At 45.5% G+C, this 24560-nt stretch overlaps 1 protein-coding gene across 1 annotated transcript in view; it reads left to right on the top strand.

The window, feature by feature from the left end:
- Positions 1-24560, top strand: part of adamts7 (a disintegrin-like and metallopeptidase (reprolysin type) with thrombospondin type 1 motif, 7) — a 175357-nt gene that overhangs the window by 67561 nt on the left and 83236 nt on the right. The window contains exons 10-12 of the mRNA XM_031812698.1: positions 12733-12825; positions 14161-14306; positions 19415-19584. Of these exons, the coding sequence (XP_031668558.1) occupies positions 12733-12825; positions 14161-14306; positions 19415-19584 (409 nt within the window). The remainder of the gene's footprint in view (positions 1-12732; positions 12826-14160; positions 14307-19414; positions 19585-24560) is intronic.

Here is a 24560-nt window from a genome sequence, read left to right as displayed (position 1 = left end):
TCTCACTTCTCCTCTTGTCCTCTCTGTCCTACAACCCTCATCACAACTCTCCCCTTCTCACTTCTCCTCTTGTCCTCTCTGTCCCACAACCCTTCTCACTTCTCCTCTTATCCTCTCTGTCCTACAACTCTCATCACAGCTCTCCCCTTCTCACTTCTCCTCTTGTCCTCTCTGTCCTACAACCCTCATCACAACTCTCCCCTTCTCACTTCTCCTCTTGTCCTCTCTGTCCCACAACCCTTCTCACTTCTCCTCTTGTCCTCTCTGTCCCACAACCCTCATCACAACTCTCCCCTTCTCACTTCTCCTCTTGTCCTCTCTGTCCTACAACCCTTCTCACTTCTCCTCTTATCCTCTCTGTCCTACAACTCTTATCACAGCTCTCCCCTTCTCACTTCTCCTCTTGTCCTCTCTGTCCTACAACCCTCATCACAACTCTCCCCTTCTCACTTCTCCTCTTGTCCTCTCTGTCCTTACAACCCTCATCACAACTCTCCCCTTCTCACTTCTCCTCTTGTCCTCTCTGTCCCACAACCCTCATCACAACTCTCCCCTTCTCACTTCTCCTCTTGTCCTCTCTGTCCTACAACCCTCATCACAACTCTCCCCTTCTCACTTCTCCTCTTGTCCTCTCTGTCCCACAACCCTTCTCACTTCTCCTCTTGACCTCTCTGTCCTACAACCCTCATCACAACTCTCCCCTTCTCACTTCTCCTCTTGTCCTCTGTCCTACAACCCTCATCACAACTCTCCCCTTCTCACTTCTCTTGTCCTCTCTGTCCTACAACCCTCATCACAACTCTCCCCTTCTCACTTCTCTTGTCCTCTCTGTACCACAACCCTTCTCACTTCTCCTCTTGACCTCTCTGTCCTACAACCCTCATTACAACTCTCCCCTTCTCACTTCTCCTCTTGTCCTCTCTGTCCCACAACCCTTCTCACTTCTCCTCTTGTCCTCTCTGTCCTACAACTCTCATCACAACTCTCCCCTTCTCACTTCTCCTCTTGTCCTCTCTGTCCTACAACTCTCATCACAACTCTCCCCTTCTCACTTCTCCTCTTGTCCTCTCTGTCCCACAACCCTTCTCACTTCTCCTCTTGTCCTCTCTGTCCTACAACCCTCATCACAACTCTCCCCTTCTCACTTCTCCTCTTGTCCTCTCTGTCCCACAACCCTTCTCACTTCTCCTCTTGACCTCTCTGTCCTACAACCCTCATCACAACTCTCCCCTTCTCACTTCTCCTCTTGTCCTCTCTGTCCCACAACCCTTCTCACTTCTCCTCTTGTCCTCTCTGGCCTACAACTCTCATCACAACTCTCCCCTTCTCACTTCTCCTCTTATCCTCTCTGTCCCACAACCCTTCTCACTTCTCCTCTTGTCCTCTCTGTCCTACAACTCTCATCACAGCTCTCCCCTTCTCACTTCTCCTCTTGTCCTCTCTGTCCTACAACTCTCATCACAACTCTCCCCTTCTCACTTCTCCTCTTGTCCTCTCTGTCCCACAACCCTTCTCACTTCTCCTCTTGTCCTCTCTGTCCTACAACTCTCATCACAACTCTCCCCTTCTCACTTCTCCTCTTGTCCTCTCTGTCCTACAACTCTCATCACAACTCTCCCCTTCTCACTTCTCCTCTTGTCCTCTCTGTCCCACAACCCTTCTCACTTCTCCTCTTATCCTCTCTGTCCTACAACTCTCATCACAGCTCTCCCCTTCTCACTTCTCCTCTTGTCCTCTCTGTCCTACAACCCTCATCACAACTCTCCCCTTCTCACTTCTCCTCTTGTCCTCTCTGTCCCACAACCCTTCTCACTTCTCCTCTTGACCTCTCTGTCCTACAACCCTCATCACAACTCTCCCCTTCTCACTTCTCCTCTTGTCCTCTCTGTCCCACAACCCTTCTCACTTCTCCTCTTGTCCTCTCTGGCCTACAACTCTCATCACAACTCTCCCCTTCTCACTTCTCCTCTTATCCTCTCTGTCCCACAACCCTTCTCACTTCTCCTCTTGTCCTCTCTGTCCTACAACTCTCATCACAGCTCTCCCCTTCTCACTTCTCCTCTTGTCCTCTCTGTCCTACAACTCTCATCACAACTCTCCCCTTCTCACTTCTCCTCTTGTCCTCTCTGTCCCACAACCCTTCTCACTTCTCCTCTTGTCCTCTCTGTCCTACAACTCTCATCACAACTCTCCCCTTCTCACTTCTCCTCTTGTCCTCTCTGTCCTACAACTCTCATCACAACTCTCCCCTTCTCACTTCTCCTCTTGTCCTCTCTGTCCCACAACCCTTCTCACTTCTCCTCTTATCCTCTCTGTCCTACAACTCTCATCACAGCTCTCCCCTTCTCACTTCTCCTCTTGTCCTCTCTGTCCTACAACCCTCATCACAACTCTCCCCTTCTCACTTCTCCTCTTGTCCTCTCTGTCCCACAACCCTTCTCACTTCTCCTCTTGACCTCTCTGTCCTACAACCCTCATCACAACTCTCCCCTTCTCACTTCTCCTCTTGTCCTCTCTGTCCCACAACCCTTCTCACTTCTCCTCTTGTCCTCTCTGGCCTACAACTCTCATCACAGCTCTCCCCTTCTCACTTCTCCTCTTGTCCTCTCTGTCCTACAACTCTCATCACAACTCTCCCCTTCTCACTTCTCCTCTTGTCCTCTCTGTCCCACAACCCTTCTCACTTCTCCTCTTGTCCTCTCTGTCCTACAACTCTCATCACAACTCTCCCCTTCTCACTTCTCCTCTTGTCCTCTCTGTCCCACAACCCTTCTCACTTCTCCTCTTGTCCTCTCTGTCCCACAACCCTTCTCACTTCTCCTCTTGTCCTCTCTGTCCTACAACTCTCATCACAACTCTCCCCTTCTCACTTCTCCTCTTGTCCTCTCTGTCCCACAACCCTTCTCACTTCTCCTCTTGTCCTCTCTGTCCTACAACTCTCATCACAACTCTCCCCTTCTCACTTCTCCTCTTGTCCTCTCTGTCCTACAACTCTCATCACAACTCTCCCCTTCTCACTTCTCCTCTTGTCCTCTCTGTCCCACAACCCTTCTCACTTCTCCTCTTGTCCTCTCTGTCCTACAACTCTCATCACAACTCTCCCCTTCTCACTTCTCCTCTTGTCCTCTCTGTCCTACAACTCTCATCACAACTCTCCCCTTCTCACTTCTCCTCTTGTCCTCTCTGTCCTACAACCCTCATCACAACTCTCCCCTTCTCACTTCTCTTGTCCTCTGTCCTACAACCCTCATCACAGCTCTTCCCTTCTCACTTCTCCTCTTGTCCTCCTCTTCACTAACCTTGCTCTTCATTCCCCCACTAGTTACTGTAACCCTGCATCACTCCTCTTAGCCCTTCCACCTTTTTCTCCCTCAATCGCTTCCTTACTGCTCTCTGTCTTTATTCTCACATCACCCTCCATTTTGCTCTTTACTCCCCCACTCCTCATTACTCCTCATCATCATTACTCCTCCACTCCTCATTCTCATTACTCCTCATCCTCATTACTCCTCCACTCATCATTTCTCCTCATCCTCTTTACGCCTCATGCTCTTTACGCATCATCCTCATTACTCCTCCACTCATCCTCATCACTCCTCATCCTCTTTACACCTCATCATCCTTACTCCTCCCCTCATCCTCATTCATCCCCATTACTCCTCATCCTCATTACTCCTCATCCTCATTACTCCTCCCCTCATCCTCATTAATCCTCATTACTCCTCATCCTCAATACTCCTCATCATCATTATTCCTACACTCCTTGTCCTCTTTACTCCTCATGCTCTTTACTCCTCCACTCCTCATCCTTATTGCTCCTCATCCTCATTACTCCTCATCCTCTTTACGCCTCCACTCCTCATTCTCATTACTCCTCATCCTCATTACTCATCATCCTTATTTCTCCTACACTCTTCCTCTTTACTTCTCCACTCCTCGTCCATATTACTCCTCATCCACATTACTCCTCATCCTCATTACTCCTCATCCTCTTTACTCCTCCACTTCTCATCCTCATTACTCCTCATCCTCTTTACTCCTCCACTCCTCATCATCATTACTCCTCATTCTCATTACTCCTCATCCTCTTTAATCCTAATCCTCTACGCCTCATCCTCTTTACTCTTCATGCTCTTTACGCATCATCCTCATTACTCCTCCACTTATCCTCATCACTCCTCATCCTCTTTACACCTCATCCTCCTTACTCCTCCCCTCATCCTCATTCATCCCCATTACTCCTCATCCTCATTACTCCTCCCCTCATCCTCATTAATCCTCATTACTCCTCATCCTCAATACTCCTCATCATCATTATTCCTACACTCCTTGTCCTCTTTACTCCTCATGCTCTTTACTCCTCCACTCCTCATCCTTATTGCTCCTCATCCTCATTACTCCTCATCCTCTTTACGCCTCCACTCCTCATTCTCATTACTCCTCATCCTCATTACTCCTCATCCTTATTTCTCCTCCACTCTTCCTCTTTACTTCTCCACTCCTCGTCCATATTACTCCTCATCCTCATTACTCCTCATCCTCTTTACTCCTCCACTTCTCATCCTCATTACTCCTCATCCTCTTTACTCCTCCACTCCTCATCATCATTACTCCTCATTCTCATTACTCCTCATCCTTTTTACTCCTAATCCTCTTTACTCCTCTAAACCTCATCCTCTTTACTCCTCATCCTCTTTACTCCTCTACTCCTCATCCTCTTTACTCTTCATCCTCATTACTCCTCTCCTCTTTACTCCTCTACTCCTCATCCTCATTACTTCTCATCCTCATTAGTCCTCCACTCTTCATCCTCTTTACTCCTCATCCTCTTTACTCCTCCACTCCTCATCCTCGTTACTCCTTATCCTCTTTACTCATCCTCATTACTCCTCCACTCCTCATCCTCATTACTCCTCATCCTGTTTACTCCTCATCCTCATTACTCCTCATCCTCTTTACTCCTTATCCTTTTCACTCATCCTCTTTACTCATCCACTCCTCATTCTCTGTCACTCAGTTATGTTCTTCTCCTCTCTATACTCACATCACCCCTATAACCTCTCAACAGACTGCTGTCTGCTCCATTAAAACATCACCCCTATAACCTCTCAACAGACTGCTGTCTGCTCCATTAAAACATCACCCCCATGACCTCTCAACAGACTGCTGTCTGCTCCATTAAAACATCACCCCCATAACCTCTCAACAGACTGCTGTTTGCTCCATTAAAACATCACCCCTATAACCTCTCAACAGACTGCTGTCTGCTCCATTGAAACATCACACCTATAACCTCTCAACAGACTGCTGTCTGCTCCATTAAAACATCACCCCTATAACCTCTCAACAGACTGCTGTCTGCTCCATTAAAACATCACCTCCATAACCTCTCAACAGACTGCTGTCTGCTCCATTAAAACATCACCCCCATAACATCTCAACAGACTGCTGTCTGCTCCATTAAAACATCACCTCCCAACAGACTGCTGTCTGCTCCATTAAAACATCACCCCCATAACTTCTCAACAGACTGCTGTCTGCTCCATTAAAACATCACCTCCATAACATCTCAACAGACTGCTGTCTGCTCCATTAAAACATCACCTCCATAACCTCTCAACAGACTGCTGTCTGCTCCATTAAAACATCACCTCCATAACATCTCAACAGACTGCTGTCTGCTCCATTAAAACATCACCTCCATAACCTCTCAACAGACTGCTGTCTGCTCCATTAAAACATCACCCTTATAACCTCTCAACAGACTGCTGTCTGCTCCATTAAAACATCACCTCCATAACCTCTCAACAGACTGCTGTCTGCTCCATTAAAACATCACCTCCATAACATCTCAACAGACTGCTGTCTGCTCCATTAAAACATCACCCTTATAACCTCTCAACAGACTGCTGTCTGCTCCATTAAAACATCACCTCCATAACCTCTCAACAGACTGCTGTCTGCTCCATTAAAACATCACCTCCATAACATCTCAACAGACTGCTGTCTGCTCCATTAAAACATCACCTCCATAACATCTCAACAGACTGCTGTCTGCTCCTTTAAAACATCACCTCCATAACATCTCAACAGACTGCTGTCTGCTTAAACCATATATGAGACATGCTCTCTAAGTGGCCACCAATCACATCAATACACACAGCTTCCTGCGTCAGTACACACTGTGCAGCAATGCTCCGGCAATTGTCCATGTGATTGGAGTGACCGAATTTAAAGGGCAACAAATTGGAACAAAAGCATTTCATCTTTAATGCCCAGATGTGTTGGCAAACGAGCTACAAGCCAATACATGCATATAAGGTTCAAAGTGGCAAGCTTTATGGTTTAGGACACTCAAGCCTATTGGATTCACAAGTCTTTGTTTGTCTAAAAGTGTTTACAAAAAAAGGCGCAAAGAGTTTTAGACACACAAGCATATGTTGTTCGAGTCGCGCTACTGAAGGCAATTTTCCAGTTTTGATTCCGTTTACATTTCATCATGGAGGGGAAGACCCACAGAAGAACATACACAGAATCTGTGTAAACAGCATACGTTCATCCCCGGTGGACTTCTCAAAACGTTAATGAGAGAAACAGGTTCAATGAGTTCATCTGTACGTTAATGAACAATCATGATTCCAATAGTACCCTTTTGATAGAAAATGCTTGCCTGCTGACAGTTGATTGCCGTAGGCTTCGCTGTAATGTGAAAAAGATGCCGTGAGTGATAATACACTGGTCTCACATTTTAAACAGTACAAACATAAACAGCCTATAGGTTCACGGTATTTACCTAATACACCCCTCGGGAATTCCTCGCTTGCCGCTTGATTGAATAGCGTCCCCCTTAACTGTAACAGTTTTTGACAGAATCTGAGGGGGCCTATATGTGTTGGGTTAAAGGAAAATGGGGTGATTTGCTCGAATTACCAGCGAGCTACTGCGAGGGCCAGAAAGATAAACTCGCAGCCGCCTCGGGAGGCGGAAATAGAGCCGCCGAATGTGTATCCATTTATCACTTCTGGAATTATGGCGATTTGAGCTGGAATTACACCCGTTCCCCTTGTCAAAATGGATGTTTGGTATATCCGGCGCTTGGAAACCTTCAAGGTTTAAGTGGTTAGAACAACTGGCGCGAGACAGCGGGGAGGATAGCTGATTAACAAGCCCCTTGCTGGGCACTGAGCTCATAATTTGAGCTCATTGAGGAGTTATGCAGTGAAGTCAGCTGGAACAGGATGGATGGTGGCACAGGACTGTGTTCCTGCAGACTTTACATAGAATTCCTCTGGTAGGGTGTTGTGTTTTGGAAACCACGTAGTTTACACCAAAACCTCTGCTTTCTAAACTGCCCTGTAAGGTTGAGAAAAATAGGCATTTCAATAGAGAGAGGGAGTAGAGAGGGAGGGAGTGGGGAGAGAGAGGGAGTAGAGAGGGAAGGAGTGGGGAGAGAGAGGGGAGAGAGAGGGAGGGAGTAGGGGGAGAGGGAGGGAGTGGGGAGAGAGAGAGAGAGAGAGAGAGAGAGAGGGGGAGTGGGGAGAGAGGGAGGGGGTGGGGAGAGAGGGAGGGAGTGGGGAGAGAGAGGGAGGGAGGGAGGGAGTAGAGAGAGGGAGGGAGGGAGTGGGGAGAGAGAGGGAGGGAGTGGGGAGAGGGAGGGAGTGGGGAGAGAGGGAATGGGGAGAGAGAGGGAGGGCGTGAGGAGAGAGAGAGAGGGAGGGAGTGGGGAGAGAGAGGGAGGGAGGGAGTGAGGAGAGAGGGAGGGAGTGAGGAGAGAGAGGGAGGGAGGGAGTGAGGAGAGAGGGAGGGAGTGGGGAGAGAGAGGGAGGGAGTGGGGAGAGAGAGAGGGAGGGAGGGAGTGAGGAGAGAGGAGGAGGGAGTGGGGAGAGAGAGAGGGAGGGAGGGAGGGAGTGAGGAGAGAGGGAGGGAGTGGGGAGAGAGAAAGAGAGGGAGGGGGAGGGAGAGAGACCACACACCAACATTCTCATCCAGGGTTGGAGTTACTACAGCCCTTTGTATGAATAACATTAGCTGCTCACTCCGTGTGCTTGGGTTTACAGGAAGCCCACCAGGGCAGGAAAGCAAGCGTGGGATAGATCATCTCCTTCAACCCTTTTTGGTGCTATTGCCAGGACTGAAGCAGGAAACCTGAATGGAATTAGGGAATCATTGGTTTCCTCCTCCCCTTTCGATACTGGTTGGGAGGAGGACTATTTCTTTCTAAGTCTGTGTTTTGTAAACAACTCTGGAACAAAACATTCCCAATAAAATAAATGAGTGAGAATTTGACACTTTTCCCAACGGGCAAATCTTGTTGAAATGACGAATTTACATTTATGCGTGATTTAGCAGGATTTAGTTATTCAGAGTTAGGATGTAATTTACTAGCTCGTTAGTAAGTAAGCGTTTCGTATACAAGGAGGATACATGTTTAACATTCACTAATTGGCTGATGGAGGGATGAAGATATTAGATCAAATGAAGGGATGAATTGTAGTTGTATGGAGATTTAATAAGGAGAGCCCAAATAAAGAACCACGGTGTCATTATTAAATGTAACGTGGACAAGCTGTATGATGTAGTGAAGTACATGATGACCGTCAAATACAGAAACTAGCAGCATTAATATATCAAATTCTCATTAATATATGCGCGCACACACACACACACACACACATGGTTGGGCCCGAAGACTGTAAGAAATTTGCATAGCAATAACTCCATTCCCTTGTGAAACACTAACCAGGTTTCCATCTTACCTTTTTAATGCGAGTAAAGTACATGTCGTCTGATGGAAACCGCTAATTTGCGGGTAAACACGGTGATGAACTTCACAGGGTGGTGAAAGTGCACGGTGATGAACTTCACAGGGTGGTGAAAGTGCACGGTGATGAACTTCACAGGGTGGTGAAAGTGCACGGTGATGAACTTCACAGGGTGGTGAAAGTGCACGGTGACGAGCTTGATGCTCCTTTCCAATCAATATCCAGGGTCTTATTCTGGTGACATGAGGATTGACACTTGGCTGCTGCTTATTTTTATTTGTCAATCTTGCTCTTTTGTCTCTAATAATGTCATCATGCAGGTTATACCCTCTGTATGTGTGAGCTGTTGGCTAGAGCACATGTACCAAAACCAGAGTGGGCACCTCGCTGTATCACGCAACACACAGAGTGTAAAATGGGATGGAAACACATTTAATTTATATTTCTTGTATTCGGTACATGGGAATTATATTTATATCATAAGCTATATTTATGTGCACTATGTCATCACGCAACTATGTTTCCGCAACACGGAAACACATCTCTGGTGGGAAAAATGAGCATATTGTTTTTCTGCAGATGTTAGAAATTTTAAATTCAAATGTGTCAACAATTGTATGGAGATCTAGCTACTGACACATCCATCATATCATTCCCCACAGAGTCTTACACACAAAGGCACAAGCACAGCATGCAGGGCTGACATTATTTTTCTGTTCACTTCTTCTTTGTTTTATCTCCATTTTGATAACCACAACAGTCTTCCGAGTATGACCGACTCGACCAGCCAATCTGTCTGCGATTTTTGTTGAGTAATTGAAAAAGAAGGGCATCAGCTCTCTCACAGTTCGATAGATGTTTGTTCATTGTCCTCTAGCTCGTTCTAAAGCCGAACAGCTTCAAGAAGGTCAATGCCAACGTCAGAATCAGACACCGCTGACCATTCTGCCTCTTCACAAACAAAATGTCAGTCCCCCCCACAAAAATACACACAAGTCTATCTCCATCGTCCCAATCTCCCAGCACCAGTCCGATAAACCCTGAAATCGTCCTTTTGGAGCTCTTATCTCAAGTCTCCACATTCAGCAATGGAGTAGATGGTGAAGTCCCAGTCGCCCCCCTCTCTCCTTGGTGTTGTGTGAGGGAGCAGACCATGTCTCTCTCCAGAGAGGCTTGTAGTAGCTTCCCAACGTGTCATCCCATGCCACCAGCTTGTACTTATCGCAGCACCACGACGCCAGACCAGAGTCACTGTCTCTGACCCTAGGTCAATCTTTAAGAGTGCTCTCTAATAGAGTCGGACGCACCTCTGGACACCCCCCTCAGGGCTCAGACACAAGCGATCTTCCTCATGATAAGAAAGCTGTACGGCGGGATAAAATGCTGAGCAGTGAACTCGGTACCATTTTGCCAGTGCAAAGGTTAAGAGTTGGCTTGTGTATCAGCAAAGATTATGTAGGGGGCTCGGTGGGTGGTGTAGGGGGCTCGGTGGGTGGTGTAGGGGGCTCGGTGGGTGATGTAGGGGGCTCGGTGGGTGATGTAGGGGGCTCGGTGGGTGATGTAGGGGGCTCGGTGGGTGATGTAGGGGGCTCGGTGGGTGGTTTCGGGGGCTCGGTGGGTGATGTAGGGGGCTCGGTGGGTGATGTAGGGGGCTCGGTGGGTGATGTAGGGGGCTCGGTGGGTGGCGTAGGGGGCTCGGTGGGTGGCGTAGGGGGCTCGGTGGGTGGCGTAGGAGGCTCGGTGGGTGATGTAGGTGGCTCGGTGGGTGGCGTAGGGGGTTCGGTGGGTGATGTAGGGGGCTCGGTGGGTGATGTAGGGGGCTCGGTGGGTGATGTAGGGGGTTCGGTGGGTGATTTAGGGGTTTCGGTGGGTGATGTAGGGGGCTCGGTGGGTGACGTAGGGGGCTCGGTGGGTGACGTAGGGGGCTCGGTTGGTGATGTAGGGGGCTCGGTGTGTGATGTAGGGGGTTCGGTGGGTGATGTAGGGGGCTCGGTGGGTGACGTAGGGGGCTCGGTGGGTGACGTAGGGGGCTCGGTGGGTGGCGTAGGGGGCTCTGTGGGTGATGTAGGGGGCTCGGTGGGTGGTGTAGGGGGCTGGGTGGGTGACGTAGGGGGCTCGGTGTAGGACATCTACACCACCCGATGTCACAGGAAGGCCATAAAGATCATCATCAAGGACAACAACCACCCGAGCCAGGCCCTGTTCACCCCGCTATCATTCAGAAGGCGAGGTCAGTACAGGTGCATCAAAGCAGGGACTGAGAGACTGAAAAACAGCTTCTATCTCAAGGCCATCAGACTGTTAAACAGCCACCACAAACATTTGAGTGGCTGCTGCCAACACACTGACTCAACTCCAGCCACTTTAATAATGGGAATTGATGGACATTGATGTAATATATATCACTAGCCACTTTAAACAATGCTACTTAATATAATGTTTACATACCCTACATTACTCATCTCATATGTATATACTGTACTCTATATCATCTACTGCATCTTTATGTAATACATGTATCACTAGCCACTTTAAACTATGCCACTTTGTTTACATACCCTACATTACTCATCTCATATGTATATACTGTACTCGATACCATCTACTGTATCATGCCTATGCTGCTCTGTACCATCACTCATTCATATATCTTTATGTACATTTTCTTTATCCCTTTACACTTAGTAGGTAGTAGTTTTGGTAGTTTTGGAATTGTTAGGTTAGATTACTCGTTGGTTATTACTGAATTTCGCTACACTCGCATTAACATCTGCTAACCATGTGTATGTGACAAATAAATTTGATTTGATTTGAAGCGTGTAATATAGTTTTCTAGCAAAGACCAACGCAGTACCAACTGTAAATAAATCAATAGTTTAATTCCACAAGATGGTTGACCAAGATGGTTACCTAGTTCAAGTTGTGGCTAGCTGGCTAACTAAATTACCAGCTAATTTTGCGCACTGCGCATCACTACCCATGAAGCATCGTTACCCAGCACTCCACAAAAACTGTCTCAGAGCGAGTGACGTCACCTATTGAAACACTACTAGCTTGCACCGCTAACTAGCTAGCCATTTCACACCGGTTACAACAGCATGGAAGGTTCTTTTGAAATATGCCCTCCTGTGACTGTGGGGCTCAACATTGATTCATGAAGTAACATCCCCAGATAGTGTAGAGAGAAATTACATCCTTAATGCCAGAGAGCATTACTTCACAGATGGCTACAGTACATATCATTTGATTCTGTAATGGTTTTCTTGGAACATACCATATTAATCCTAATCCTCGCTGTATGTCTCTGTCGTGTTTTAAACCCGGTAATGTTTGCTGTTCCAAATCCTTTCCTGAGTTAAACCTCTCGGGAAATAACCAGAGTAAATCAGATGTACTGTATGTTTTTGGATATGGCAGACGTGTGCCTCTCGCTTAATACCTCATCTTTATACACACATCGCCGCTACATGTCTACAGTAACTAGAAAATAAGACCATTAGTCACAGTTCACTACATTTTCACAATTGGTTTCACAATACTATATACAGTACCAGAACTGTATTGAAATAGTATAATAGTATACGAAATCGCTCAAATACTTTTAGTCGCTGTTTGAGCCAGCCTGGAGTGCCAGAAGGTCAAACTTTACAGTGAAAGTGTCCGTCAGTTGGAATCCATAGTAATTCATAAGGCGACCTTATTTCGAGATCAACTGCACATTACAACTTACTTCAATGTTCTTCTATTGAAAAATGTACATATCATGTCAGCTACACATTATTTAGATGTGTCTTCATGAAATGATGTCAGCCATCTCTCTGTACTGGGGCCTTGCCTCAGAAGACAGCTGGCTCTCATGCCCTTAGCAACTGTTCCCCGGGATGTTTTAATGTTTAATTCATCATGTTGGAGGCATAATTGAGTTGATGTGGGCAGGAAGTAAATACGACTCTTTGTCCCTTCCCTGTAGAACGTCTGCAGTACGTTGTGGTGCACTGTGGGGACAACTTGTCACTCAAAGCTGGATGGTGCAGTCGACGGGACCAGGTGTGGTGAGGACAAGGTGAGTGTAGACACTTCCTGGGACCAGGTTGGGTGAGGACTAGGTGAGTGTAGACACTTCCTGGGACCAGGTGTGGTGAGGACTAGGTGAGTGTAGACACTTCCTGGGACCAGGTGGGGTGAGGACTAGGTGAGTGTAGACACTTCCTGGGACCAGGTGGGGTGAGGACTAGGTGAGTGTAGACACTTCCTGGGACCAGGTGGGTTGAGGACAAGGTGAGTGTAGACACTTCCTGGGACCAGGTTGGGTGAGGACAAGGTGAGTGTGGACACTTCCTGGGACCAGGTGGGGTGAGGACTAGGTTATTGTAGACACTTCCTGGGACCAGGTGTGGTGAGGACTAGGTGATTGTAGACACTTCCTGGGACCAGGTTGGGTGAGGACTAGGTGAGTGTAGACACTTCCTGGGACCAGGTTGGGTGAGGACTAGGTGAGTGTAGACACTTCCTGGGACCAGGTTGGGTGAGGACAAGGTGAGTGTAGACACTTCCTGGGACCAGGTTGGGTGAGGACAAGGTGAGTGTAGACACTTCCTGGGATCAGGTGGGGTGAGGACTAGGTGAGTGTAGACACTTCCTGGGACCAGGTGGGGTGAGGACTAGGTGAGTGTAGACACTTCCTGGGACCAGGTTGGGTGAGGACTAGGTGAGTGTAGACACTTCCTGGGACCAGGTGGGGTGAGGACTAGGTGAGTGTAGACACTTCCTGGGACCAGGTTGGGTGAGGACTAGGTGAGTGTAGACACTTCCTGGGACCAGGTGGGGTGAGGACTAGGTGAGTGTAGACACTTCCTGGGACCAGGTGGGGTGAGGACTAGGTGAGTGTAGACACTTCCTGGGACCAGGTTGGGTGAGGACTAGGTGAGTGTAGACACTTCCTGGGACCAGGTGGGGTGAGGACTAGGTGAGTGTAGACACTTCCTGGGACCAGGTTGGGTGAGGACTAGGTGAGTGTAGACACTTCCTGGGACCAGGTGGGGTGAGGACTAGGTGAGTGTAGACACTTCCTGGGACCAGGTGGGGTGAGGACTAGGTGAGTGTAGACACTTCCTGGGACCAGGTGGGGTGAGTACTAGGTGAGTGTATTTTATTCTCTTGATTTTCCTCCTCGTTACCAGGATGACTTGAGGAGTTAGGTAAAAAACCTATCAATTTTAGAATTGCTAGCCCAATGTTGCTGTTTTTGGTAGTATGTTTGTAATCGTGCACTGGAGACTGTGTTTTTGTACCCCCAAACATAAGGAAAAGAGGAGTTAGTTCATGAAGACCTAGAAGATTATAAATCACAATGCTTCACTGAGCATCCAAATGAACTATTGAAATGTGTGATTGTCAGTGGTGCTTTGACGGGGAGTGTGTGGCGGTGGGACACCAGCCTGAGAGCGTCAAAGGGGGCTGGGCTCCATGGAGCGAGTGGTCTGCCTGTTCCAGAACCTGTGGGGCCGGAGTTCAGAACGCCCAGAGGGACTGCGTCAACCCAGTGTAAGTCCTAATGGATTAGTCTACGCACCTGCACCGGAGAATTAGAATTAGTAGAACGCACATTCAAATTCAAAGCAACATTCTGTGGTGTGAACACCGGAGGGTACACTATCTTGTGTTATTATCTGGTTTCAGATGTATTTTTAAAGCAGAACACCAAGGGGCTCTCCCAGGAGGGGCACTGCTTACTGTTAGTATATAGTTTATGCTGTTGACTTATCAGTACTAAACAGGGACTTAAATAACCCTTAAAGGTACACTCTTAAATCTCTGTTTTCACCCACTATGAGGCACTAACATTACTATTTGTAAATAGTTGTTGGGTACTTGCCAATGTAACTACCTCTGATTATTTTAATTCTGTGTTAACGACCCCAAAGCCAAAGATGAGAGGGCTGTTTTTAGGGTAGTTACCACAGAATACTGTTAACAAACAGTGGTAGAAGAAGGCCTGCACGTTTAAAAGCACAAAATATAAATTTGTCTGTGGACATCGGTGTGTTTTTAAAAAACATTTATTTCACCTTTATTTAACCAGGTAGGCTAGTTGAGAACAAGTTCTCATTTGCAACTGCGACCTGGCCAAGATAAAGCATAGCAGTTCGACACATACAACAACACAGAGTTACACATGGAATGAACAAAACATACAGTCAATAATACAGTAGAAAAAAAAGTCTATATACAGTGAGTGCAAATGAGGTAAGATAAGGGAGTTAAGGCAATAAATAGGCCATGGTGGCGAAGTAATTACAATATGGCAATTAAACACTGGAATGGTAGATGTGCAAGTAGAGATACTATGGTGCAAAAGGAGCAAAATAAATACAGTATGGGGATGAGGTAGATAGATTGGCTGTATACAGATGGGCTATGAACAGGTGCAGTGATCTGTGAGCTGCTCTGACAGCTGGTTCTTAAAGCTAGTGAGGGAGATGGGAATCTCCAGCTTCAGTGATTTTTGCAGTTCATTCCAGTCAGTGGCAGCAGAGAACGGGAAGGAAAGGCGACCAAAGGAGGAATTGGCTTTGGGGGTGACCAGTGAGATATACCTGCTGGAGCGTGTGCTACGAGTGGGTGCTGCTATGGTGACCAGCGAGCTGAGATAGGGCGGGGCTTTACCTAGCAGAGACTTGTAGATAACCTGTAGCCAGTGGGTTTGGCGACAAGTATGAAGCGAGGGCCAGCCAACGCGTGTTTGGACGTGAGCCAAGACCGATGTCCAGGTACTGTACGTATCAGATATTCCAGTGGACTATACATGCAGACCATGCTCCATCAGACCATGCTCCATCAGACCATGCTCCATCAGACCATGTTCCATCAGTCCATGCTCCATCAGACCATGCTCCATCAGACCATGCTCCATCAGACCATGCTCCATCAGACCATGCTCCATCAGACCATGCTCCATCAGACCATGCTCCATCAGACCATGCTCCATCAGTCCATGCTCCATCAGACCATGCTCCATCAGACCATGCTCCATCAGACCATGCTCCATCAGACCATGCTCCATCAGACCATGCTCCATCAGATCATGCTCCATCAGACCATGCTCCATCAGACCATGCTCCATCAGACCATGTTCCATCAGACCATGTTCCATCAGACCATGCTCCATCAGACCATGCTCCATCAGACCATGTTCCATCAGACCATGCTCCATCAGTCCATGCTCCATCAGACCATGCTCCATCAGACCATGCTCCATCAGACCATGCTCCATCAGACCATGCTCCATCAGTCCATACTCCATCAGACCATGCTCCATCAGACCATGCTCCATCAGTCCATACTCCATCAGACCATGCTCCATCAGACCATGCTCCATCAGACCATGCTCCATCAGACCATGCTCCATCAGACCATGCTCCATCTTAGTTAACAGAACACATTTAATCCATGTATGACACATTTCTGTGAACCATGTCACTTATTGAACACAGAGTATCACCACCCTACCAAAGCCTTACTTGGCTAATATGTTAGGAACTGAATACTCTTCTCATTCATTCTCATTCAATATAGTCATCATTTTTTAAATCATTATAGTTGTTGGATATTGAGTGGAGTCGTTTTCAAATAGAGTCCAAGGTCTGTTCATCCAAAAACGTATTTCTGTGGTACCTTATTTACTGTCTTGTTGCCGTGTTTGTGTTGCTCTGCTTGGAGGCGTAGGCCTATTCTGACTTGCCTCTTCATTTGTGCATGGCATTGACGCTCAAATCCAGTGCTTAGACAAAGAGAGTGTTCTTGCGTTTTGAAATAAACCGTGTAGTGCTCAATATAATTTTATTTTATATTTTTCCACTTTTATCTTTCTTATTTGTTGGAATATTGTCCTTTTTGAGGATCTCTGTTCTACCCTCCTGGATCTGTTCCTGGATCCTGGCTCTAGACAAAGACACCGTGTTCAGTATATGAGCCAACAGGGGCCTCCTGGCTCACTGTGTTAGACAAAGACACGGTATTCAGTATATGAGCCATCAGGGGCTTCGTTTCTAAAATGTATTTAGCTTTTATACAAATAGTCTGCGTATGTTCACTACTCAATTTATGAAACGTCTATATTCTTTATGTTGTATAAGTCACACATGTAAGCATGTTTATTTTTATTTACACTACATGCAAAATAAAATGAAGTTCATCGTTTATGAATCAAAACGCTGGCATCGATTTTCACGTGCGCCCAGTTTATGATGAAATGTGTACCTAAGAACATTTAGGCCCCAGTCAGGCTGAACTGCCACCTGTTTCTGTGCTCAACGGGAACCACCAGAGACGAGGCAAAGAGTAGCACTGGCAGACATTTTGATTGATCCAATAGGATTGTGTTAGGAGTTCATAGTTTCCCGAGATGGAAGAGAGTAGCACTGGCAGACATTTTGATTGATCCAATAGGATTGTGTTAGGAGTTCATAGTTTCCCGAGATGGAAGAGAGAGAAGTGGCAGACATTTTGATTGATGGGATCCAATAGGATTGTGTTAGGAGTTCATAGTTTCCCGAGATGGAAGAGAGAGAAGTGGCAGACATTTTGATTGATGGATCCAATAGGATTGTGTTAGGAGTTCATAGTTTCCCGAGATGGAAGAGAGTAGCACTGGCAGACATTTTGATTGATGAATCCAATAGGATTGTGTTAGGAATCAAATCAAATCAGATCAAATTTTATTTGTCACATACACATGGTTAGCAGATGTTAATGCGAGTTTAGCGAAATGCTTGTGCTTCTAGTTCCGACAATGCAGTAATAACGAACAAGTAATCTAACTAACAATTCCAAAAAAACTACTGTTTTATACACAGTGTAAGGGGATAAGGAATATGTACATAAGGATATATGAATGAGTGATGGTACAAAGCAGCATAGGCAAGATACAGTAGATGATATCGAGTACAGTATAACATATGAGATGAGTATGTAAACCAAGTGGCATAGTTAAAGTGGCTAGTGATACATGTATTACATAAGGATGCAGTCGATGATATAGAGTACAGTATATACATATGCATATGAGATGAATAATGTAGGGTAAGTAACATTATATAAGGTAGCATTGTTTAAAGTGGCTAGTGATATATTTACATAATTTCCCATCAATTCCCATTATAAGTGGCTGGAGTTGAGTCAGTGTCATTGACAGTATGTTGGCAGCAGCCACTCAATGTTAGTGGTGGCTGTTTAACAGTCTGATGGCCTTGAGATAGAAGCTGTTTTTCAGTCTCTCGGTCCCAGCTTTGATGCACCTGTACTGACCTCGCCTTCTGGATGACAGCGGGGTGAACAGGCAGTGGCTCGGGTGGTTGATGTCCTTGATGATCTTTATGGCCTTCCTGTAGCATCGGGTGGTGTAGGTGTCCTGGAGGGCAGGTAGTTTGCCCCCGGTGATGCGTTGTGCAGACCTCACTACCCTCTGGACAGCCTTACGGTTGAGGGCGGTGCAGTTGCCATACCAGGCGGTGATACACCCCGCCAGGATGCTCTCGATTGTGCATCTGTAGAAGTTTGTGAGTGCTTTTGGTGACAAGCTGAATTTCTCCAGCCTCCTGAGGTTGAAGAGGCGCTGCTTCTTCACGATGCTGTTAGGAGTTCATAGTTTCCCGACATGGGGAAGAGAGAGAAGTGGCAGACATTTTGATTGATGGGATCCAATAGGATTGTGTTAGGAGTTCATAGTTTCCCGAGATGGAAGAGAGAGAAGTGGCAGAAAAGGCAGCGCTGTGCTGTTGGGGCTACTGGAGGACTGGCATTGGGCAGTGGTGTAAAGTACTTAAGTAAAAATACTTTAAAGTACTACTGAAATAGTTTTTTTGAGTATCTGTACCTTACTTTACTATTTATATTTATGACAACTTTTACTTTTTACTTCACTACATTCCTGAAGACAATTGTACTTTTTAGTCCATACATTCTCCATGACAACCAGAAGTACTTGTTACATTTTGAATGCTTGCTTAGCAGGACAGGAAAATGGTTCAATTTCCATTACAATGCCTTATAATAGAGGAGAGAACTCACTTGAGGACCACTTGAAGAGTATTAGCATTCATAAGAGGAGTGTCTCTGATTGCAGTTATCATTGGTTGTGTTGGTAAGGACTTCACCGCATCATCACTTATGTCATCCCTTTATTTTCAATGACCAATGAACATGAAATGCACATTATGTTCACAAAATAACATCACCACCATCGAATGACAGAATCTGTCATTTAAGTTCGCGCTGTAGTCTCATTTTCACCTCATTTATCACCTGATTTACTTAAAGGCCCAGTGCAGTCAAAAACTAGATTTCCCTGTGATTTTATATGTAATTCCACACTGAGTTGGAATAATGCTTTTAAATGATGAAAATGATGATAATGGCCTTTTAGTGTAAGATCTGTTTGAAAAGACTTCCTGAAATGTCAGCCTGTTTTGGTGGGATGGCCAGGCTTGTAAAAGATACTGTATCTATGTCAATGTGAGTCACCCGTGTTGAGCCCCCCCCTGGTTATCACAGGCCTTACAGCCACCTGAAAATACTATTATCATCCATTTAAAGACATGCCTGTTTGTCCACTAACAGGATGACACTCCACTCTACTCTCTCCTCTCCTCCAGTCCCAAGTACGGAGGGAAGTACTGCGTGGGGGAGCGAAGGCGCTACAAGATCTGTAACAGCACCCGTTGCCCCCCCAACCAGCCCTCCTTCAGACTCATCCAGTGCAGTCACTTTAACACCATGCTTTACAAGGGCAAGTTCTACAAATGGGTGCAGGTCAACAACAGAGGTGAGTGTGCGTTGTTCTAGCTAGATACTGTAACATAAACTCTTACACCCCAAAGTAACTAAATAACACAGAATACATTTCCAGATGTTCGATTTTAGCCTGTATGTTTTGTCAACTTTAGAGTGACAGTGCAAACGAGGAAAATACAAAATGTCACTTCATCAACATTCAACACAACCGTTCATTGTTCGACATCCAAAGGCCTGTAGCCATTTCATGTCAATAAAGCAGGTGATGGGAGTTGCGTATTTGTTGCCTTCCAAACCCCATTGTGAAGAAATTCAATTTGCATTCCAAATTCCATTATAGCCATGACATTTCTGTCTATTGACTGAAATGTTGGTTTGAGATCCATTGTAGAGCACAAACACATGTGGAGCAAGACAGACAGTGTGTCTCATTCTGGTATGAATCATTTTTTCATCTATTCACCTGGAACTATGAAAAGTGTGCAAGCCAACTATTGTTTGGCATGCCAATAAGGCATCCTTTTACAACAGCACTTAGTAATATTTAACTGTACAGTGTGTGCTATGTTTATCAGGAATAGAACGAGGAAACGGCTTAAAGTAAGTAATGTAATACGTTAACATTTCTCAGTTTACTACCGTGAAGAGACAAGGTTGGAAAACCATGATTAATTGTCGAAATAGAAATGTTCTCATTGGAAACCCTTCTATACCATTATATACAGTATCGCACAGCAGCTCCTTGTGTTCCCAGTTTGTAATTTACTATGTTATCAGCCTGAAGAATGTTGAGACACGGGACACCGACCAGATTAGCCCTAGCTAAATGAACGTGGGGGTGACGATAACGTTAAGCCTGAGTTAAGGTTACACGGGTCTGTGCAGTGTCAGTAATCTGCAGAGTGGTATTGCTCTGACAGTGGATGTGTTAAATACAGGACCGAATATGTAAACAAGAGTAATACTTGAACCCTACAGTGCCTTCGGAAAGTATTCAGACCCCTTGACTTTTCCACATTTTGTACATTACAGCTTTATTCTAAAACGGATTAATTATTGTTGTTTTTTCTCAGCAATCTACACATAATGACAAAGTGAAAACAGGTTTTGTAGACATTTTGACTCATTTATTAAAAATTAAAAACAGATACCTTATTTACATAAGTATTCAGACCCTTTGCTATGAGACTGGAAACTGAGCTCAGGTGCATCCTGTTTCCATTGATCATCCTTGAGATGTTTCTACAACTTGATTGGAGTCCACCTGTGGTAAATTCAAGTGATTGGACATGATTTGGAAAGGCACACACCTGTCTATATAAGGTCCCACAATTGACAGTGCATGTCAGAGCAAAAACCAAGCCATGAGGTCGAAGGAATTGTCCGTAGACCTCCAAGACACGATTATGTTGAGGCACAGGTCTGGGGAAGGGTACCAAAACATTTCTGCAGCATTGAAGTTCCTCAAGAACACAGTGGCCTCCATCATTCTTAAATGGAAGAAGTTTAGAACCACCAAGACTCTTCCTAGTGTCTGGCTGCCTGGCCAAACTGAGCAATCGGGGGAGAAGGACCTTGGTCAGGGAGGTGACGAACAACCTGATGGTCACTCTGACAGAGCTCTAGAGTTCCTCTGTGGAGATGGAAGAACCTTCCAGAAGGACAACCATCTTTGCAGTACTTCATCAATCAGGCCTTTATGGTAGAGTGGCCAGACGGAAGCCACTCCTCAGTAAAATACACATGACAGCCCGCTTGGAGTTTGCCAAAAGGCACTTAGACTCTTACCATGAGAAACAAGATTATCTGGTCTGATGAAACCAATATTGAACTCTTTGGCCTGAATGCCAAACATCACATCTGGAGGAAACCTGGCACCATCCCTACAGTGAATGGTGGTGGCAGCATCATGCTGTCGGGATGTTTTTCAGTGGCAAGGACTGGGAGACTAGTTGGAATCGAGGCAAAGATGAACAGAGAAAAGTACAGAGAAATCCTTGATGAAAACCTGCTCCAGAACGCTCAGGACCTTAGACTGGGACCAAGGTTCACTTTCCAACAGGACAATGACCCTAAGCACAAGGCCAAGACAACGCATGAGTGGCTTTGGAACAAGTCTCTGAATGTCCTTGAGTGACCCAGCAAGAGCCCGGTCTTGAACCAGATCAAACATCTCTGGAGAGACGTGGAAATAGCTGTGCAGCAACATTCCCCCATCCAACCTGACAGAGCTTAAGAGGATCTGCAGAGAAGAATGGAAGAAACTCCCCAAGCGTCATACCGAAGAAGACTTGATGCTGTAATCGCTGCCAAAGGTGCTTCAATATAGTACTGAGTAAAGGGTCAGGAATACTTATGTAAACGTAATATTTCAGTTTTGTCATGACTGGCCTGTGAGGATCAGGTTACAGTGGATCATGGTTCTACAGGGATATCTCTGCCTCCCGCAGAGGGGGAGGTATAGAGGGATTGATGGGGGGGGGGGGGGGGGGGGGGTGTTCATGATACCTCACACCCATTGTAAATCTTAAGGCAGCAGACTAATCCTTTTTCCTTTCATGTTTGGGACTGGAATGTCTGTGTGGCCTTATGGAGAATCTACCTCAGAACTGTAACATGAAATAAATGGACTTTGGGACATTATATTTCATCAACCAAAATGGTGGTAACAATGATAGATGGAATATGAGAATGAATGTTGATTTTTGTGACGTCATTAAAGTTAAATGACAGCGCTATAACGAAAACATTAACTTTAAGAGTTTTCATTAAATATGCATGTTTACATACTGTGCGTTGTGTAGAAAATATCCATACCTCTTTCTACCCTGTGGTATAAAACATGTGAGTTAAGAATTTACATACTTGACTAAGTTGACTGCGCGCTGCAACCCGTGGTCTACGACAAGTCGTGACCCGAGCTGTGACCCCAAAATGCAACACGAGGAAGAGGAAAAGAAACCTCTTAACAATCAATGCTACGATTGAGTACTGTATCTAAGAAGGTGTATCTAAGAAGGTGAATTCAAGAAGGACCAAGCGGTTATTCTCTTCAAGTCATCGGTTGTCTACACGGCCCTCCTACCCAAGCTGGGAGCGTCGACATGGCTGATGAGCCTCCTAAGAAGACCACTCTCACAGAACGAGTGCAAGGAAACAGACATCCAAGAGAAAGGGCATTATGACATCGTGTGGACAATCAGAGACTTACACCTGATAACGAAGGAGACACAGCCATCGAAAGATCAGGGCGTCGGCCAAACCTATCCCACTAAGCGGAACTCGGCCCACGAAGAGATACCCAACGGAGTCCTTCAACACGTAAATACATGCATTATAATTCTGACCCATAAGAGCGGCAATTCGGGGCAAGGTGTCAGGGTTAAACTAAGCATAGTTTACAAATGTATCCAAGTGTGCTTTTATCTTGTGCACTTTCTCTCTCTCTCTTTTTTTCTTTAAATCTCCATCTTGTTTAACACGTGTCATATTGTGTTGGTCTGCTAGGGATCTGTTGCCATTGTATTAAGTTCTAACCAATAACCTAGACTGTTTGTCTAGTGTGTGTATCTTATGTTATCATTTAGCTTGTTAGTAAATAAGTAATCAACTCAATTTGTGCAGTATGGAATGATTTAGTGAGACCCGGGTTTGTGCAGATTTACGAATTATGTGATGTTCAGAATGAGACTGAGGAAATGAATGACTTAGTGACTGCTATGAAATCGATATTCTGATCATCTTTGAGTGATTTCGGGAAACAGTAACTCATTAAACAAACTTTTCCCGTGGTGCCCCAGGATACTGAGTTAATGGTTACAGGATTAATTTAATCACGTAATTATAAAAATAGTTAATTATTCAATAAATAGCATGTCATCACATTAATGATAAATACTTCACAAGTTTTTAGTTGTTGTAAATTAGCAAAAATGTGTAAAAAACTGTTTTTTCTTTGTCATTATGGGGTATTGTGTGTAGATTGATGAAGGAAAAAATGATTTAATCCATTTTAGAATAAGGCTGTGACGTAACAAAATGTGGAAAAAGTCAAGGGGTCTGAGTACTTTCCGAAAAGGGTGTATAACATTGAATTTGTCCCAAAAATGAAATCAAAAGAAAGTATGTTTTGAAGTACCTGTCCTATACAGTGGGGCAAAAAACGTATTTAGTCAGCCACCAATTGTGCAAGTTCTCCCACTTAAAAAGATGAGAGAGGCCTGTACTTTTCATCATAGGTACACTTCAACTATGACAGACAAAATGAGAAAAAAAATCCAGAAAATCACATTGTAGGATTTTTTATGAATTTATTTGCAAATTATGGTGGAAAATAAGTATTTGGTCACCTACAAACAAGCACGATTTCTGGCTCTCACAGACCTGTAACTTCTTCTTTAAGAGGCTCCTCTGTCCTCCACTCGTTACCTGTATTAATGGCACCGGTTTGAAGTTGTTATCAGTATAAAAGACACCTGTCCACAACCTCAAACAGTCACACTCCAAACTCCACTATGGCCAAGACCAAAGAGCTGTCAAAGGACACCAGAAACAAAATTGTAGACCTGCAGGCTGGGAAGACTGAATCTGCAATAGGTAAGCAGCTTGGTTTGAAGAAATCAACTGTGGGAGCAATTATTAGGAAATGGAAGACATACAAGACCACTGATAATCTCCCTCGATCTGGGGCTCCACGCAAGATTTCACCCTGTGGGGTCAAAATGATCACAAGAACGGTGAGCAAAAATCCCAGAACCACACGGGGGGACCTAGTGAATGACCTGCAGAGAGCTGGGACCAAAGTAACAGCCAGTAACACACTACGCCGCCAGGGACTCAAATCGTGCAGTGCCAGACGTGTCCCCCTGCTTAAGCCAGTACATGTCCAGGCCCATCTGAAGTTTGCTAGAGAGCATTTGGATGATCCAGAAGAAGATTGGGAGAATGTCATATGGTCAGATGAAACCAAAATATAACTTTTTGGTAAAAACTCAACTCGTTGTGTTT

This window comes from Oncorhynchus kisutch, unplaced genomic scaffold, assembly GCF_002021735.2.
Source record: "Oncorhynchus kisutch isolate 150728-3 unplaced genomic scaffold, Okis_V2 Okis03b-Okis08b_hom, whole genome shotgun sequence".
NCBI lineage: Eukaryota > Metazoa > Chordata > Actinopteri > Salmoniformes > Salmonidae > Oncorhynchus > Oncorhynchus kisutch.
The sequence above is the reverse complement of the archived record's forward strand: the minus strand, read 5'-3'. Positions and strand labels throughout refer to the sequence as shown.